Here is a 19,108-nt window from a genome sequence, read left to right as displayed (position 1 = left end):
AGTCTGAAGTCTAGAAGCGTGATTCCTCCCAATTTGTTTTTATTTCTGAGTAATGTCTTGGATATTTGAGATTTTTTTCTGTTTCCATATAAAGTGAAGTACTAATTTTTCCAGGTCTTTAAAGTATGACAGAGGTGCTTTAATAGGGATGGCATTAAATCTGTAGATTGCTTTAGGTAGTATAGACATTTTAACAACGTTGATTCTTCCCAGCCATGAGCATGATATAGTTTTCCATTTGTTAATCAGCTATTTCTTTTCTCAGAGTTTCATAGTTCTCTTTATAGAGATCTTTCACGTCCTTAGTTAGATACACTCCCAGATATTTCATCTTCTTTGGCACTATTGTAAAGGGAATAGAGTCTTTGATTATTTTTTCCCCATGACTATTGTTGGTATATATAAAGGCTACAGATTTTTGAGTGTTAATTTTGTATCCTGAGATGTTGCTGTATTCCTTGATCACTTCCAGGAGTTTTGTAGTTGATTCCCTGGGGTTTTCCAGATATATAATCATATCATCTGTGAAGAGTGACAATTTGATCTCCTCTGGTCCTATTTGGATCTCCTTGATTGCCTTCTTTTGCCTGATTGTGGTGGCTAGGACTTCCATTACAATGTTAAAAAGCAGTGGAGACAGTGGGCATCCTTGCCTGGTTCCTGATCTGAGTGGAAATGATTTCAATTTAACTCCATTCAATACGATATTGGCTGTGGGTTTGCTGTAGATGGCCTCTATCAGTTTAAGAAATGTCCCTTCTATACTGATTTTCTTAAGTGTTCTGATCATGAAGGGATGCTGGATATCATCAAAAGTTTTTTCTGCATCAATTGAGAGAATCATATGGTCTTTGTTTTTTAATTTGTTTATGTGATGTATTATATTTATGGATTTATGTATATTGAACCATCCTTGGGACCCTGGGATGAAACCCACCTGGTCATGATGTATAATTTGTTTGATGTGTTGATGGATTCTGTTTGCTAGGATCTTATTGAATATTTTTGCATCAATATTCATTAGAGATATTGATCTATAATTTTCTTTTCTTGTTGGGTCTTTTCCTGGTTTAAGTATCAGAGTAATATTTGCTTCATAGAATGTATTGGGAAGTATTCCTTCTTTTCTATGTTTTGGAAGTTGTTAAGTAATATAGGTACTAGTTCCTCTTTAAAGGTTTGGTAGAATTCTAATGTGAAGCCATCTGGTCCTGGGCTTTTCTTTTTGGGAGATTTCTTATAGTTGATGCCATTTCAGAACTTGTTATAGGCTTGTTCAACATTTCCACTTCTTTCTGGCTAAGTCTAGAACGGTGGCATGTTTCCAAGTATTAATCTATTTCCCTCAGATTTTCATACTTCTGGGCGGTGCTTGTGGCTCAAAGGAGTAGGGCGCTGGCCCCATATGCCAGAAGTGGTGGGTTCAAACCCAGCCCTGGCCAAAAACTGCAAAAAAAAAAAAAAAAAAAGATTTTCATACTTCTGAGACTAGAGTTTTATATAATATTCATTAAGGATTTGTTGAATTTATGAGGAGTCTGTTGTTATTTGGCCTTTATCATTTATGATTGATGAAATTAATCTTCTACTCTTCTACTTCTGGTTAGGTTAGACAAAGGTTTATCTATTTTATTAACCTTTTCAAAAAACCAACTCTTTGATTGGTTGATCTGTTTTCAATTTCATTTAGTTCTGCTCTAATTTTAGTTATTTCTTTTCTTCTGCTGGGTTTAGGGTTGGAATGTTCTTCCTTTTCCAGTTGCTTGTGATGTCCCATTAAGTTGTTGACTTCCTCTCTTTTCCTTCTCTTGAGGAAGGCTTGCAGTGCTATAAATTTCCCTGTCAGGACTGCCTTTGTGGTATCCCAGAGGTTCTGATAGTTCGTGTCTTCATTATCATTTTGTTCCAGAAATTTGGTAATTTCCTTCTTAATCTCATCTATGACCCACCTATCATTCAGCATGAGGTTATTTAGTTTCTATGTTTTTGTATGCATATGCAGATTCATGTTGTTACTGAGTTCAACTTTTATTCCATGATGGTCCAAGAAAATACAAGGAATGATTTCTGTTCTTTTAAATTTGCTGAGGTTAGACTTGTGACCTAAAATGTGATCAATTCTGAAGGATGATCCATGGGCTGATGAGAAGAATGTGTATTCAGTTTTGTTAGGATGAAATGTTCTGTAGATGTCTGTTAGATGCAAATGTTGAATGGTTAAGTTTAAGTCTAAAATTTCTTTCCTTAATAGCTTCTTATTGGAGAATCTATCCAACACTGCCAAAGGAGTGTTAAAATCTCCAACAATTTCATGGAGCTGGAGGAAATCAAGTTGCTCATGTCAGAGTCTCTCTTATAAATTGATGCGCGTTCTGGTTGGGTGCATAAATGTTAATAATTGAAATCTCATCATGTTGAGTGTTGCCCTAACAAATATGAAGTGACCATCCTTATCTTTCCTCACTTTTATTGGTTTAAAGCCTATTGTATCTGCAAATAGAATTGCAACACCTGCTTTTTTTTTATTTCCTTTTGCCTGAATTATAGATGACCATCCCTTCATCCTGAGTCTATGTTTATCTTTTAAGGTAAGGTGAGATTCTGGAATGCACAGATGTCTGGTCTGAGTTTTTGTATCCAGTCAGCCAACCTGTGCCTCTTTAGAGGGCAATTTAAGCCATTATTGAGAATATTGATAAGCCAGATAGTATTTTGGGTATCGAGTTTTTTGAAAATCCAATGGACATTTTTAATCCTTTTGCTACTGCGGAAGTTGGAATTTGATCAAACGTTTCTAAGTGAGTTTACCTTGGTGGTGGAGGATTGTGCTGTTCATTATGGAGGATAGGTCTGAGAATATCCTGGAGAGGAATCAGGAGCAAGATGACAGCCAAGTAACAGCTTCCTTGCATCTGCGCACCGTGAGTCTGGGGAGATAGGACTCCAGGCATCTCTGGCTCATGGGATCTGCCTATCATCACCCCTGTGAGGATACAGGGAGTCAGCGAGAGACTTCTGGACCCCAAGAGGAGGAATAAAACAGTGGAAAAACGGCAAGTGGTCGCGTGTGTTCAATCGGTCTAAACCCGCCCGCAACTGTAAGTTCAGTAGCAGTGAGACTGCAAACCGGAAAGGCCTTACCTGTGAACTGTATTGGTGTCTTTGGACTTGGCACTCACTTGATCTGCCTTGGGGAGAGCCTGAGCTGGAGTGCGGAGAACTTTGGCTGTTGTCTAGGGCCCCAGTCTGAGCCGCTGAGCCAGACGGAGCTAATAGTGTTTGGCTGTGGGTCACAGGGAGCCACTGTGAGTGATCTGTCCCGGCAAGCTCCGCCCTCAGGGTCGCAGAGCTAGAATCGGGTGGGAGCTGGTAACCCAGCCACCGAGTAGCCTAAGGGTGGGGTCTGAGCCGCCTTGCAGCCCTAACCCTCAGGGGCAGAGTGAGACCGGTTTTGGCACACTGGGTAAGTGGATAGCCACTTCAGCAGTGATTCTAGCGACAAGCACTTTCCTGGGAAAGCTTCTGCTCAGCAAGTTGACAAGTTCAAAGTGCCTTTTAAGTGGGCTGAAGAGAGATTTAGGGTGTCTACCTGCTGGGGTTTGAGAAACTAGCAGCCTCCAGTCGTATCAGAACTGTGATTAACATCTCATACCCCAGAAGACCTCGTGTTGCCCAGACAATATTCAACAACATATACATACTGCTTTGTTTTTGGTTGTGTTTTTCTCTTTTTTTGGTTTGGTTGGGGTTTTTTTGTTTATTTTGATGTTGTTGATGTTGTTTTGTTTTTTAATTTCAACCTTTTCCATACAGATCCTTTTTCTTTCTCAATTTTTCTAGTTTAATTATAATTTCCCATTGCTGCCTTTTTTAATAACTAGAACTTCATTTTTGCCAGTGTTTCTACCACTATTATTTGTTTTTTCACCCAATTTTATCCCGTAAAGTTTTCTGTTTGCTTGTTTTGATTTATAGCATTTTTGTCTTTCCTCTCTACTTGGTGGAGGTGGGGTACTGTGTCTGACCAGGTTAGCAAAGAGCTGCTGACCTCAAGGGAACCACGCAACTGGGCACCCCCAGAAGGTGGGGTTCTTTTAAGGTTGTGTCAAAGTACCCTACTGTACACCTATATTGCTCTGTCTCCCTCTTTCTGTGCCTCTCTTCTTTTTGTCAATATTCCTTTTACCCACCCACTCTCCTTTCTCTATTTTTTTTTTCTTATCACTCGGTCCTCCTTTCTTTCATCCCTTTCTTGCTCTTCAACCTTCTCGCCCTTCTGGTCCTGTACCAAAAGAACTCATCGAACCCTTAGTCCACAGGCACGAGAACTTAAAGAGCAAGAGGAAGTGAAAGGAAAATTACGGCAAGGAAACAGATAAGAGAAATCACTCATGAGGAAGAATCAGCAGAAAACTCCAGGCAACATGAAGAACCAGTCCAGAACAACCGCGCCAAGGTACCATGAGGTAGCTACCGCAGAGGATTCCACCTATAAAGAAATGTTAGGAATGACAGAAAGGGAATTTATTTTATTTATTTATTTTTTGTAGAGACAGAGTTTCACTTTATGGCCCTAGGTAGAGTGCCATGGCATCACATAGCTCACAGCAACCTCCAACTCTTGAGCTTAAGCAATTCTCTTGCCTCAGCCTCCCAAGTAGCTGGGACTACAGGTGCCCGCCACAACACCCGGCTATTTTTTTGTTGCAGTTCGGCCGGGGCCGGGTTTGAACCCGCCACCCTCGGTATATGGGGCCAGCACCTTACCCACTGAGCCACAGGTGCCGCCCAACAGAAAGGGAATTTAGAATACACATATTGAAAACAATGAAAGAAATGATGGAAACAATGAAGGAAACTGCTAATAAAGTGGAAAATAACAAAAAGGAAATCCAAAAACAGAATCAAATAAGAGATGAACGATATGAAGAATATAAAAAGGATATAGCAGAGCTGAAGGAAATGGAACAGTCAATTAGGGAACTTAAAGATGCAATGGAAAGTATCAGCAACAGGTTAGACTATGCAGAAGAAAGAATTTCAGAGGTAGAAGACAAAGTTCTTGAGATAACTCAGATAGTAAAAGGGGCAGAAGAGAAGAGAGAGAAAGCAGAACGTTCACTGTCAGAATTATGGGACTTTATGAAGCGTTCCAACATACGAGTTATAGGAATCCCAGAAGGGGAAGAGGAATGGAAGCCATACTAGAGAATATTATAAAGGAAAATTTCCCAAATATCACCAAAGATTCTGACACACTGTTTCAGAGGGCTATCAGACCCCAGGACGCCTCAACTCTAACCGAGCTTCTCCAAGACACATTGTGATGAACTGTCCAAAGTCAAGACAAAAGAAAAGATTCTGCAAGCTGCCAGGAGTAAGCGCCAGTTGACCTACAGGGGCAAATCCATCAGAGTGACCGCAGACTTCTCTAATGAAACTTTCCAAGCAAGAAGACAATGCTCATCTACCTTTAATCTACTTAAACAGAACAATTTCCAGCCCAGAATTCTGTACCCTTCTAAGCTAAGCTTCAAAATTGATGGAGAAATCAAATCATTTACGGATATACAAACATTGACGAAATTCGCCACAACAAGACCAGCTCTACAGGAAATACTTCAACCTGTTCTGCACACTGACCACCACAATGGATCAGCAGCAAAGTAAGAACTCAGAAATTAAAGGACAGAACCTAACCTCCACACTGATGCAAAAGACAAAACTAAGCAATGGACTCTCACCAAATAAGACAAATAGAATACTACCACACTTATCAATTATCTCAATAAATGTTAATGGCTTGAATTCCCCACTGAAGAGACATAGATTGGCTGACTGGATTAAAAAACACAAGCCATCCATTTGCTGTCTGCAAGAAATACACCTGGCTTCAAAAGACAAATTAAAGCTCTGAGTCAAGGGTTAGAAGACAATTTTTCAGGCAAATGGAACTCAGAAGAAAAGAGGACTTGCAATCTTATTTTCATATACATGTGGATTTAAAGCAACTAAAGTCAAAAAAGACAAAGATGGTCACTTTATATTGGTCAAGGGAAAAATACAACAAGAAGACTTTCAATTCTAAATATTTATGCACCCAATTTAAATGCTCCCAGATTCTTGAAACAGACTTTACTCAGTCTGAGCAATATGATATCTGATAATACCATAATAGCAGGGGACTTTAACACTCCTCTTACAGACCTGGACAGATCCTCTAAACAGAAATTAAACAAAGATATAAGAGATTTAAATGAGACCCTAGAACAACTGTGCTTGATAGACGCATATAGAACACTCCATCCCAAAGATAAAGAATATACATTTTTCTCATCACCCCATGGAACATTCTCCAAAATTGATCATATCCTGGGACACAAAACAAATATCAACAGAATCAAAAGAATTGAAATTTTACCTTGTATCTTCTCAGACCATAAGGCACTGAAGGTGGAACTCAACTCTAACAAAAACGCTCGAACCCACACAAAGGCATGGAAATTAAACAATCTTCTGTTGAATAACAGATGGGTGAAGGAAGAAATAAAACAGGAAATCATTAACTTCCTTGAGCATAACAACAATGAAGACACAAGCTACCAAAACCTGTGGGATACTGCAAAAGGAGTTTTGAGAGGAAAATTCATCGCTTTAGATGCCTACATTCGAAAAACAGAAAGAGAGCACATCAATCTCACAAGCCATCTTATGGAATTGGAAAAAGAAGAACAATCTAAGCCTTAACTCAGTAGAAGAAAAGAAATATCCAAAATCAAATCAGAGATCAATGAAATTGAAAACAAAAGAATCATTCAGAAAATTAATGAAACAAGGAGTTGGTTTTTTGAAAAAATAAATGAAGGGGCGGCGCCTGTGGCTCAGTCGGTAGGGTGCCGGCCCCATATACCAAGGGTGGCGGGTTCAAACCCGGCCCCGGCTGAACTGCAACCAAAAAATAGCCGGGCGTTGTGGCGGGCGCCTGTGGTCCCAGCTGCTCGGGAGGCTGAGGCAAGAGAATCGCTTAAGCCCAGGAGTTGGAGGTTGCTGTGAGCTGTGTGAGGCCACTGCACTCTACATAGGGCCATAAAGTGAGACTCTGTCTCTACAAAAAAAAAAAAATAAATGAAATAGATAAACCATTGGCCAGACTAATGAGGAATAGAAAAGTAAAATCTCTAGTAACCTCAATCAGAAATGATAAAGGGGAAATAACAACTGATCCCCTGAAACAACTGATACAAGAGATCATTTCTGAATACTACGAGAAACTCTATGCCCAGAAATTTGACAATGTGAAGGAACTGGATAAATATTTGGAATCACACCCTCTCCCTAGACTCAGCCAGGAAGAAATAGAGCTCCTGAACAGACCAATTTCAAGCACTGAGATCAAAGAAACAATAAAAAATCTTCCAACCAAAAAATGCCCTGGTCCAGATGGCTTCACTCCAGAATTGTATCAAACCTTCAAGGAAGAGCTTATTCCTGTACTGCAGAAATCATTCCAAAAAATTGAGGAAGAAGGAATCTTCCCCAACACATTCTATGAAGCAAACATCAACCTGATACCAAAACCAGGAAAAGACCCAAACAAAAAGGAGAATTTCAGACCAATCTCACTCATGAATATAGATGCAAAAATTCTCAACAAAATCCTAGCCAGTAGATTACAGCTTATCATCAAAAAAGTCATTCATCATGATCAAGTAGGCTTCATCCCAGGGATGCAAGGCTGGTTTAACATACACAAGTCCATAAACGTTATCCACCATATTAACAGAGGCAAAAATAAAGATCACATGATCCTCTCAATAGATGCAGAAAGAGCATTCGATAAAATCCAGCATCCTTTTCTAATTAGAACACTGAAGAGTATAGGCATAGGTGGCACATTTCTAAAACTGATTGAAGCTATCTATGACAAACCCACAGCCAATATTTTACTGAATGGAGTAAAACTGAAAGCTTTTCCTCTTAGAACTGGAACCAGACAAGGTTGTCCTTTGTCACCTTTACTATTCAACATAGTGCTAGAAGTTCTAGCCAATACAATTAGGCAAGACAAGAAAATAAAGGGAATCCAAATGGGAGCAGAGGAGGTCAAACTCTCCCTCTTTGCTGACGACATGATCTTATACTTAGAGAACCCCAAAGACTCAACCACAAGACTCCTAGAAGTCATCAAAAAATACAGTAATGTTTCAGGATATAAAATCAATGCACACAAGTCAGTAGCCTTTGTATACACCAATAACAGTCAAGATGAGAAGCTAATTAAGGACACAACTCCCTTCACCATAGTTTCAAAGAAAATGAAATACCTAGGAATATACCTAACGAAGGAGGTGAAGGACCTCTATAAAGAAAACTATGAAATCCTCAGAAAGGAAATAGCAGAGGATATTAACAAATGGAAGAACATACCATGCTCATGGATGGGAAGAATCAACATTGTTAAAATGTCTATACTTCCCAAAGCAATCTACCTATTCAATGCCATTCCTATCAAAATACCAACATCGTACTTTCAAGATTTGGAAAAAATGATTCTGCATTTTGTATGGAACCAGAAAAAACCCTGTATAGCTAAGGCAGTTCTTAGTAACAAAAATAAAGCTGGTGGCATCAGCATACTAGATTTTAGTCTGTACTACAAAGCCATAGTTGTCAAGACAGCATGGTGCTGGCACAAAAACAGACATAGACACTTGGAATCGAATTGAAAACCAAGAAATGAAACTACCATTTTACAACCACCTAATCTTCGATAAACCGAACAAGAACATACCTTGGGGGAAAGACTCCCTATTCAATAAACGGTGTTGGGAGAACTGGATGTCTACATGTAAAAGACTGAAACTGGACCCACACCTTTCCGCACTCACAAAAATTGATTCAAGATGGATAAAGGACTTAAATTTAAGGCATGAAACAATAAAAATCCTCCAAGAAAGCATAGGAAAAACACTGGAAGATATTGGCCTGGGGAAAGACTTCATGAAGAAGACTGCCATGGCAATTGCAACAACAACAAAAATAAACAAATGGGACTTCATTAAACTGAAAAGCTTCTGTACAGCTAAGGGGACAATAGCCAAAGCAAAGAGACAACCTACACAATGGGAAAGGATATTTGCATATTTTCAATCAGACAAAAGCTTGATAACTAGGATCTATAGAGAACTCAAATTAATCCACATGAAAAAAGCCAACAATCCCATATATCAATGGGCAAGAGACATGAATAGAACCTTCTCTAAAGATGACAGACGAATGGCTAACAAACACATGAAAAAATGTTCATCATCTCTATATATTAGAGAAATGCAAATCAAAACAACCCTGAGATATCATCTAACCCCAGTGAGAATGGCCCACATCACAAAATGTCAAAACTGCAGATGGTGGCGTGGATGTGGACAGAAGGGAACACTTTTACACTGCTGGTGGGACTGCAAACTAGTACAACCTTTCTGGAAGGAAGTCTGGAGAAACCTCAAAGCACTCAAGCTAGACCTCCCATTTGATCCTGCAATCCCATTACTGGGCATCTACCCAGAAGGAAAAAATTCCTTTTATCATAAGGACACTTGTACTAGACTGTTTATTGCAGCTCAATTTACAATCGCCAAAATGTGGAAACAGCCTAAATGCCCACCAACCCAGGAATGGATTAACAAGCTGTGGTATATGTATACCATGGAATACTATTCAGCTATTAAAAAAAAAATGGAGACTTTACATCCTTCGTATTAACCTGGATGGACGTGGAAGACATTGTTCTTAGTAAAGCATCACAAGAATGGAGAAGCTTGAATCCTATGTACTCAATTTTGATATGAGGACAATTAATGACAATTAAGGTTATGGGGGGGGAAGCAGAAAGAGGGACGGAGGGAGTGGGGTGGGACCTTGGTGGTGTGTCACACTTTATGGGGGCAAGACATGATTGCAAGAGGGACTTTACCTAACAATTGCAATCAGTGTAACCTGGCGTATTGTACCCTCAATGAATCCCCAACAATAAAAAAAAAAAAAAAAAAGAATATCCTGGAGAGCTGGTTTAGTTATGGCAAATTTCTTCAACCTGTGAATGTCCTTAAAGTATTTAATTTCTCCATCATAGATGAAACTCAGTTTAGCTGGATACAGGATCCTAGGTCGAAAGTTATTTTGTTTAAGGAGATCAAAGGTTGATGACCACCCTCTTCTAGCTTGAATGGTTTCAGCAGAAAGATCTGCAGTCATTCTAATGTTTTTCCCTGGTAGGTTATACTTTTCTTATGTCTGGCTGCTTGCAGAATTTTCTCCTTCATATTAACTTTGATGAAGCTAATTATAATGTGTCTATGAGAATTTTTATTTGAGTTGAGTCATGCTGGTGCTCTGAAACTGTCTGCTACCTGAATTTCAGAATCTCTTGGCATGTCTGGAAAATTTTCTTTGATTATTTCATGAAGTAAAGCATCTTTATCTTTCACAGCAACCTCATCACCTTCAGGTATTCCTATAAGGTGAATATTAGAACTCTTCAAATTATCCCAGAGCTCTCTGAGAGAATGATCTGTTTTGTTCTCCACTTTTTTTCCTCTTTGAACGTTTGGAAGCATTCAAAAGCTTTGTCTTCAATGTCAGAGATCCTTTCTTCTGCCTGCTCCATTCTGTTACTGAGAGATTCTAGTGTATGTCTCAGATATTTGAGGGCTGCAAGTTCTTGCCTCAATGTGTTAAAATCTTTGGTGATTTTGTCTTTGAATTCTTTGAATTCTTGAGACTGTTTTTTTTTTATTTTTTGAGACAGTGTCACTTTTTCACCCTCTTTGCCTTCAAAGCTTACAGCAACCTCAAACTTGGGCTCAAGTGATTCTCTTGCCTCAGCCTCCCAAGTAGCTGGGACAACAGGTGCCCGCCACAATGTCTGGCTATTTTTTGAAACAAGGTCTTGCTCTAGTTTGGGCTGGTCTTGAACCTGTTAGCTCAGGCAATCCACCCTCCTTGGCCTCCCAGAGTGCTAGGAATGCACTTTTTTTTATTCTTTTTTTTTTTTTAAAGACAGAGTCTCATTTTGTTGCCCTCAGTAGACTGCTATGGCATTACAGCTGACAGCAAACTGCAGCTCTTGGGCTTACGTGATTCTCTTGCCTCAGCCTCCTGAGTACCTGGGACTACAGGTGCCTGCCACAATGCCCAGCTATTTTTTGGTTGCAGTTTGGCCAGGGCCAGGTTTGAACCCACCACCCTCAGTATATGGGGCCAGCGCCTTACCCACTGAGCCACAGGCGCTGCCCCTTGAGACATCTTTTGAATTACTCCTTGAAATTCTAATTCCATCTTTACCTCAATTCTGTTGATCTTATTTGTCATCCAAATTCTGAACTCGATTTCTGACATCTCAGCCATTTGTTTATGAATGGGGTCTTGTGCTGTGTCTGCCATATCGTTCCTCTGGCGAGTTGATCTACTCTGATTATTCATGTTGCCAGAGTTTTCCCACTGATTCTGCCTCATGATTGTTTTTCACCATTGGCTAGATGGGCAGGTAAGGTGAAATTGGATTGGGAGTTCCTGGAGTTGTGGTTAACCAGCCCTTTGTCAAGGATCTGGTACTGATGACTGCAGCTTTTTCCTCTATAGCTTTGGAAAGGACCTGTACAGTATTACAGTCTGAGGCTGAGGAAGTCTGTTTGATGTGGTGGGGTTAGGTGGCTCTGTCTTGCATTCAGCTGGTTCTTATCTGATCATAGTGGATCAGGGACTCTGGTGAAGTCTTAGCTGAAGTTTGTTTTTTTGGAGTCGCAGCTTGCCTCAGGAGAGGTGACCTGCAGTCAGTTATCACTTTTCTCTCTTGGCTCGGCTCTCCATCTTCAGCTTAATTGGGTACTTTCTGGACATTATCCTTCCCTCTGGATGGGAGCTTCTGTCGGAGGCTTGCTCCAGTTGGCCATCTTGCCCCGTTATCCAAATGTACTTTTTGTACCAGCCATATATTTAAGGCTTCCTCCTTTTAAGGTTTTATAAACCTTTCCATTGGTTCTAAAGTCCATAGGAAGTTTTCCTGAGGCCTTTGTTCACTTGCTCCTGGGCTATGAACAAGAAGCTCTCTGTCCATTTATGGTTTGTCTGGTTGGGGGAAGACACTGTTCTTAGCTTTGATCTTTCAACAGGCATTTACGTGAATATGTGGTCTCATCCCCTAGCATGAGAATGAAGTAGACTTTGATAGAGGGCTTAAACTATTTGGGGACTCATGTTAGCCTTTGTATTTTGCTATCTGCATTTTTTCCCTATTCAGTATTTGCACTGGAATAAACCCATGGCATCTTTTAAAATTTCCACCTACTGACCTTCAGTCATTGGTTCATTCGCCTATTCATTCATTTAGCAGAGCACTAGAGATGCAAAGTTGAGTAAAACATGTGTCAGCCTCTGTAGACCTCATTGTTTGGTGGAGGTGGGAGCAAATTACTACAGTTATTAGTTTTTATTATTTTGTTGTTACACATTTTGTTGTAGTTGAAGTTGTCTGATTTGTCTATACCAGAGGTTCACAAAGTATACTCTTAGAGCCCAGAGGAGGGGCATCTGACCAGACCAAGCCTGTCAAGAGAAAACTTCTCAGAAGAGGTTAAATTCAATGTGAATTTTGAGGGAGGAGTAGGAATTAGCTAAAGGAAGGGGCTGGAAGGGAGGAGAAGACCATATGGAGATACCATGCATGAATATGTTAATTTAAGGAAGTATAAGCAATTTAATTAGTGTAGTTATAGCATCAGCTTTGAAATCTAGCAATCTAGGATCAAATCTTAGTTCTGCTATTTACAGCTCCATGACCTTGGGCAAGTCATGTAACCTTGTGTTCTTCATTCTCTTTACCTGTAAATGAAGGTGATAGTAATTTCTACTCAAGGGAGGTATTTTGAGGATTAAATGGGATGATGTGTGCAAAGTTCTTGGCACAGTACCTGGCACATAATAAGGACTAAATAAGTGGTGATAGTGGTGTGGTGATGGCTACAGCAAGAGAGAAGTGGTAAGGTATGAGGTAGAGCAGTCACATTCTGGAGGACCTTTGTGTCAACCTACGGAGTTTAGCTTTATTGAAGGCCATTGAAGAGCTTTAAGCAGATGAGTAACATTTTGATATTTTCCTGGTAGAAAGATCACTGACAGCTGCAAGTAAGAGGGATTGAATTGAAGATGAAAGACCAGTGAGGAGGTCTTGAATGATAAGAGCCTGAGCCAGGATAGTGGCAGAAATAATAAAAGGAACAAATGTATGCTCATATGTAAGTGATATTATGGAGGTAGAATCAATAGGATGTAGTATCTTTCTTGATTTCTGGTAACTTCTGAATAACATAGGCTTATTCAGAACTGTGAAGACTTTTCAGTGACATATGGCATCCACATAAAAGCCCTTTATCTTTCTGGGCAGATCTGCCCAGTGGGAGGTAATGTCCATTCCAGCCTCTCTGTTGTGACCCCTACTTGTCCTGTCTGGGCTCTGAGTATAGAGTGGCTTTTCTTTTTGTGAGATCCACCATGAATTCCCTTCCCAAGCAAGGCCTTTTCTTATCTGGCTAGGCACATAGCTTCCTAGGTGTAGTTCTTCACCCTAATGACAGTCCTACCCCACTGAAAATAAAGCCAAAATACATGCTAGTTCTATTCAGTCACTCCTGCAGAAATTCAAGGCACTTCTCAGAGCTGAGCTGTGTGTGTCAGGGGGCGGGGGGGTGGGAGTAGGATGTTAGATGAGGAACAGCACCAGAAGAGGAGGGCTTCCTATCGGGGTCACATTGACCTAGACCTACTTAGCAGAGCTGAAGAGGCTGCTTGCTTCAGCCAGGGTGTCACTCTACCCATAGAAACTGAGAGGAGGAAGGGGATGGCACCTTTTTATGTTTCCTGGATTGACCAAGCTTATCACTGCAGTGTCCTGGAGCTGGGGAGAGAATTTCTCAGGAGTTGCCTCTCTGTGCCCAAGAATCTCCCAGTAGTCATTCTCAGAGGAAGAAGGCCAGTCTTAGGGAAGATAGGCTCTGGGAAAGGAAAGGTCCCTGATTGTATGGGAATGGGGAGGGGAAGATAAAGAGGAGGATTCCACATTCTCGTCCGACTCTCCCTTTTTCTCACTATCTGCTGTGGAACAAGAAGCAGGAACTACCTCCAGAGGAACAAGGGCCCAGCATTCGGAACCTGGATTTCTGGCCCAAACTCATCACACTCATTGTGTCAATCATAGAGGAAGATAAGAATTCTTACACACCTGTTCTGAACCAGTGAGTATCACCCTACTTGGTCCTGTCTACTCGGTGGTTGGTCTGTCCATCTGTCTAACAACCTCTTTCCTTCCTCCTATCTCTGTATGTTTACAGTGCCACCTCTTTCTCCTGTCCATCGATCTGTCCCTCTGTCCTTTGTATCTGTCTAGGTAACTGTTTCTGGAGATAAGTGTAGAAACAAAATTTGGGCCCCTGCCCAGACTGAGCCATCCTCCCTGGAGTGAGAGGCTTTGGGGACTATGGCTGCTGCCTTGGGAGCCCCAGGGGATCCAAAGACCATGTGTGTATGTGTCTGGCCACTGTGAATAAAGTGGGCTGCCTTATAGCCCACCCTGTAGCCCTTCTCCAGCTTATTTAGCTTTGGCCTGCCCTCTAGCTTCTCTTGAACCTCAATTCCTTGTCTTCTTCTCCCCTGGGCCTTTACCTAGGTGGATCCCTTCTGCCCCTAATTTTTCTAACCCTGGCTCCTGGACCCCTTTTCTCCAGATTGAGCCTAGCCTAATTCCCTAGGCTTCTCCTCTTTCCAGTATGACCTCTAAGAACTAGGCACTTTAGCCTTGGAATTAATAAAATCAAATAGCTCTTGCATTCTTCTAACTGTGGTTTCTTCCATTATCCAGGTTTCCTCAGGAGTTGAATGTAGGAAAAGTCAGTGCAGAAGTGATGTGGCATCTGTTTGCCCAAGACATGAAATACGCATTGGAGGGTAAGGGTCTGCACGCTTCAGTGGGCTGTCAGGCTCCTAGCCTGAGCACCTTATTTGTTGTCCCTTTCCTCTCCCAGACAACAAGTTCTGGGTGCATGGAATAGCAACAGACTAAAATGATTGTAGGCATGGTGTAAAGCAGGCCTGAGGAGGCCTTAGATTAGCAAAGCTAGCTACAGCCAAGGGAAATAATGAAAATAAAAGGCTATGTGGATTTGGATCCTCCTTATAGCTTAGAGTAAGTGCCTTTTTGAGACTTTTCCTAGCCAAGAGATCAACTCCTCCCATGGGGGTGTCCCCAGGTGGGACACTTTTACAGTTTTAAAGAATCAGAGAACCTTAAATACATAGATAATTGTTTTCTCATACTGGGGACTCTCTGGCTTGGCTTTCCTTGAAAACTGCTCTGGATTAGGAGACCAAGCCAGGAAGATAGTTCTTCCCTCACTCCTCCTGTAGAGCAGGGCCACAGGAAAATTATTGTACATCCTATTCATTCAGCTTATCCATTTATTCATTTCTCACCTTGGTCCACAGAGATAATCATTCCCTACCTGTATCAGACTTTCCATCTGTACCCATCTGTGCTTACCAATCTGTTTGTTTTTATGTATATATATTAGTCTATCCGCCTCTCCTGTTTGTATATATTAGTCTGTTTCCTCAGTCTGTGAAAGTGGATCTGGAAGGCAGAGGAGCTATCTGGGCAAGGGCAAAGTAGAGTCAGGATCTATTATTTGTATAGAGTGGCAGGACAAAATGGGTCACTCTCAGACACTTGAACTTTTGAGATCTAGAATCAGTGAATCTTGAGATTAAAAGAAACCTTGAACAGTGTAACTGGCTTATTGTACCCTCAATGAATCCCCAACAATAAAAAAAAAAGAAAAAAAAAATGATAAGAAAAAAAAAAAAAAAAAAAAACCTTGAAGATCTACGTTAAGTTTGAGCCAGCAACAGACTGTGCAGGTACATTCTGTGATGTAGCCCCAGAGCAGCGACTACCTCCTGCCACACTGTGTTATAACCCTTAGCCTGTTGGACCAGTGAGATCAGCTATTCCTTTCCATAGGCAATACTTAGCAAGCCTGATGGAGAGAATGGTCTTACTTCTTGAAGAGCGCCATCTCCAGGGGTTTGGGGGAAAAGAAAAATACCTATGAAAAAATGAATGGAGTCTATAAGAGGCATAGTGTGAAGTAGAGCAGAGGTTTTCAGAAAGAAGTTATCTCAGGAGCTAAATTAAAAGGGGAAACCTATGGGCTGGGCTTCAGGCCTTTTACTTGCTGTTAGCTGAGTCTGAGTTAGTCTGAGCTGAGTTCTGTTTTTATCAACCTTATATGGGATTCTACATGCGATCTCTTTTGAAAGGGGAGTTCTGCTAATGTTTAAAACAAACACAAAGGGGTTGAAAACTCAAACTCCTACTTTAGGAGAAAGAACCAATGTTGACCTAGTTTCAAATCTCAGTTTTAGTACCTCCTTAGCAGTATGACTTTGACCCAACCCCTTAATTTTTGTGAGCTCCCATTCTCTCATCTATAAGATGGAGGTGATGACAGCTTTTATTTCACTGAGCTGATGAAGTATATAACATAGTATAATGCCTGGCACTTACTTAGCACTGAATAAATCTTAGTTATTAAGAAACCATTATAGGCTGATGAGCAGAGATACAACATGAACAAAGTAGTATTTTAATAAGATTTTATCTCAGTGGAAAAATAGGGGCAGCTCGATAGGGAGAGATAGAAGCAGAGAATGCAGATGATGAAGGGCTGATATAATGATTCAGAGATGAGGGGAGCGGGGCTGGGATTAGAAGAGAAAAGTGGAGAGGAAAGAATGAGCTTTAATAGACTTGGAAGGAAGTTATTGCAAGACTTATTGATTGTCAGAATACCAAGGGCCTGAGAAGGAACATGTTTGGGAGCCTGGGAGCCTGGATGATAGGATAGTGTTAACTCTAACTGTGAAAGGGAAGTTGAAAATGCTATTCTTCATCAGATATTTTGTAAGTCAACTTTATTGAGGTATAATTTACATATAATAAAATAAAGACACTTTAAGAATATAATTTGAGTTTTGACAAACACATCTGTGTAACAACTCTCCCAATTAAAATATGGAATGGAAAATTTCCATTTACCCCTTTGCAGTAAATTCCCACTCCATTTACCAGGTTTTTAGAGTATTTTCTCTATGGTTAGGTGCTGTGCCAGTTGTTGGAGCTCCAAGGGGATGAGTAAGGCATAGTCCTAGTCTTTGAGAAGCTTGCAGACCAGTCTAGAAAACAGGCATATAAATTGGCAATTACAAGTCATAAGTGCTACAAAAGGAACAAATATTAGGGTACATATAGGAGTACCATGTAACCCATACTCTAAGGACCTGAGAAGGCTTCATGGAAGAGGTGATGTACATGGTGAAACTTGAAGGATGATAGGATTTAGCCAGTGGTGGGGAGGAGAGTAGTAACAAGAAAGGGACACAAATTCATGCAGAGGGTACGCCATGCCATGTCTAAGACGTGGGATCTAGAGAGAGCTAGCATGCTTGGAGAACTGGAAGCAGCAGTTGAGTGTGATCAGAACTTCAGAAGCTAGGGAAAGATAAGTGAGAAGGAAGACCGAGCCAGCTCATGAAGGAAGTTGTAAGCCATGTATACTTTGTGGGCTTTTGTGAGACAGTTGAGATGTGTGTTAAGAAAATGGTTGACATGATCAGATTTATCTTGTAAAAAGGGCACTTATTCTGGCTATTGTGTGGAGAATGGATAGTAAGGAGAATGACCAGTGTGGAGGCTCTAGTAGTAATATAGGTTCGAGATGGTGGTAATGAGACCTAAGAAAGTAATAGTGTAGCTAGAAGGAAATAAATTCCAGAGACATTTTTGAGGTGAAATCAGAGGTTGGTGATTTAACTGGATGTGAGTAAAGAGGAAGAAGGAAGATTTCAGGATGATGTTCAGCATTGATCAAGAGGGTAAGATTAGTTGGTATACTTTGTTCCACTTTAGCTGAAGATGTTAAGATGATGAGAGATGGGAACTAGAGTTAAATCCAGGCACAACGAGAGATGTTCCATCAAACCTTATATGAACATTATTAGAAGCAAAGGAAGATTTGGGGGAGATGCCAGCTAACTGCAGAGTTGAAACCTTGAGTTTGAAAGAACTCTCCAAGAATGAAAGATGAATGTAGGGAGGAAAATGGAAGTCAGGGGCAGGAGGCTATGTATACATGATTGCCCCTTCTGAGAGATACCCCTGCCACATAAACACACATACACACCTACAACAACTTTAAGCAACATTACTGGAGCATGACTCCATGGGACTTGTTACAATGGTTTAAAGTGTGACCAGCATTTCAGCATTCATCTGTTAGTTTTTATACCATATAAGTTAATGTAGAAATTGGGGCTTGGGGCCATGGTATAGATATGATTTGATAAAGAAAGTGAGAATTATATGTAAATGTAAACTTAAAAGGTATCTAAAGGAGTTAGGCAGTTCTAGAGTGATGAAGCCCCTGCACTGCCTACCTTTCTGGTTGGCTGCTGACCAGGGAGGAGGAAGGCCCTCCTGGTGGTACTTTTTCCTCTTGAGTTCTTAGACTGGTTTGAAGACAGCAGGGGGTGGGTGTGGAAGAAAGGGTCTCTGATGTCCTTGATTTTTTCACTCTCTTTGTTGCTCATTGGCATCTCTGCTCTGTCACAAGCAACCACTGTCATTCGTATACGAAAAGTCCTCTTTCTGGGTGGTAAGAACTTTTGGTTGTTATCCCTTTGCTTTTAGTCTTATACCTTTTCCCTCTCCTGTTCACTGCCTCATAGAAGAGACTGGAAGTGCAACTTTAGGTTGGGGTAGTGCTGCCTACAGAACCAGGAGATAAAATTCCTGGGCCTTGAACCTTTATAAGGCTGAATCCTGGGCTTCCATTTCCTCCTTGAGTGTCTGCTACACTGATTCACAGGGCCAGCTGTCCCAGACGAGATGCTCTGACTAGACTTAGAGGAGCTTCACCCATGGCATAGAGTCCCCAGGACACTGGCCTTCCCTCCTCTGTTGCTTAGTATTTTCTCTCATTTGCTTGCTTTTACCTTTATGTTG

At 40.8% G+C, this 19,108-nt stretch overlaps 1 protein-coding gene across 12 annotated transcripts in view; it reads left to right on the top strand.

Moving 5' to 3' along the window:
* The window catches only part of UNC13B (unc-13 homolog B), a 267,137-nt gene that overhangs the window by 238,558 nt on the left and 9,471 nt on the right, over positions 1–19,108 (top strand). For 7 of the 12 annotated variants that reach the window (XM_053569590.1, XM_053569542.1, XM_053569562.1 and 4 more), the window contains 2 exons: positions 14,158–14,285; positions 14,909–14,994. In XM_053569590.1, coding sequence (XP_053425565.1) covers positions 14,158–14,285; positions 14,909–14,994 — 214 coding nt within the window. The remainder of the gene's footprint in view (positions 1–14,157; positions 14,286–14,908; positions 14,995–19,108) is intronic. The other 5 variants (XM_053569596.1, XM_053569581.1, XM_053569551.1 and 2 more) reach the window with 1 other exon arrangement.

The sequence above is a fragment of the Nycticebus coucang genome, chromosome 2, assembly GCF_027406575.1.
Source record: "Nycticebus coucang isolate mNycCou1 chromosome 2, mNycCou1.pri, whole genome shotgun sequence".
NCBI classification, from domain to species: domain Eukaryota; kingdom Metazoa; phylum Chordata; class Mammalia; order Primates; family Lorisidae; genus Nycticebus; species Nycticebus coucang.
The sequence above is the reverse complement of the archived record's forward strand: the minus strand, read 5'-3'. Positions and strand labels throughout refer to the sequence as shown.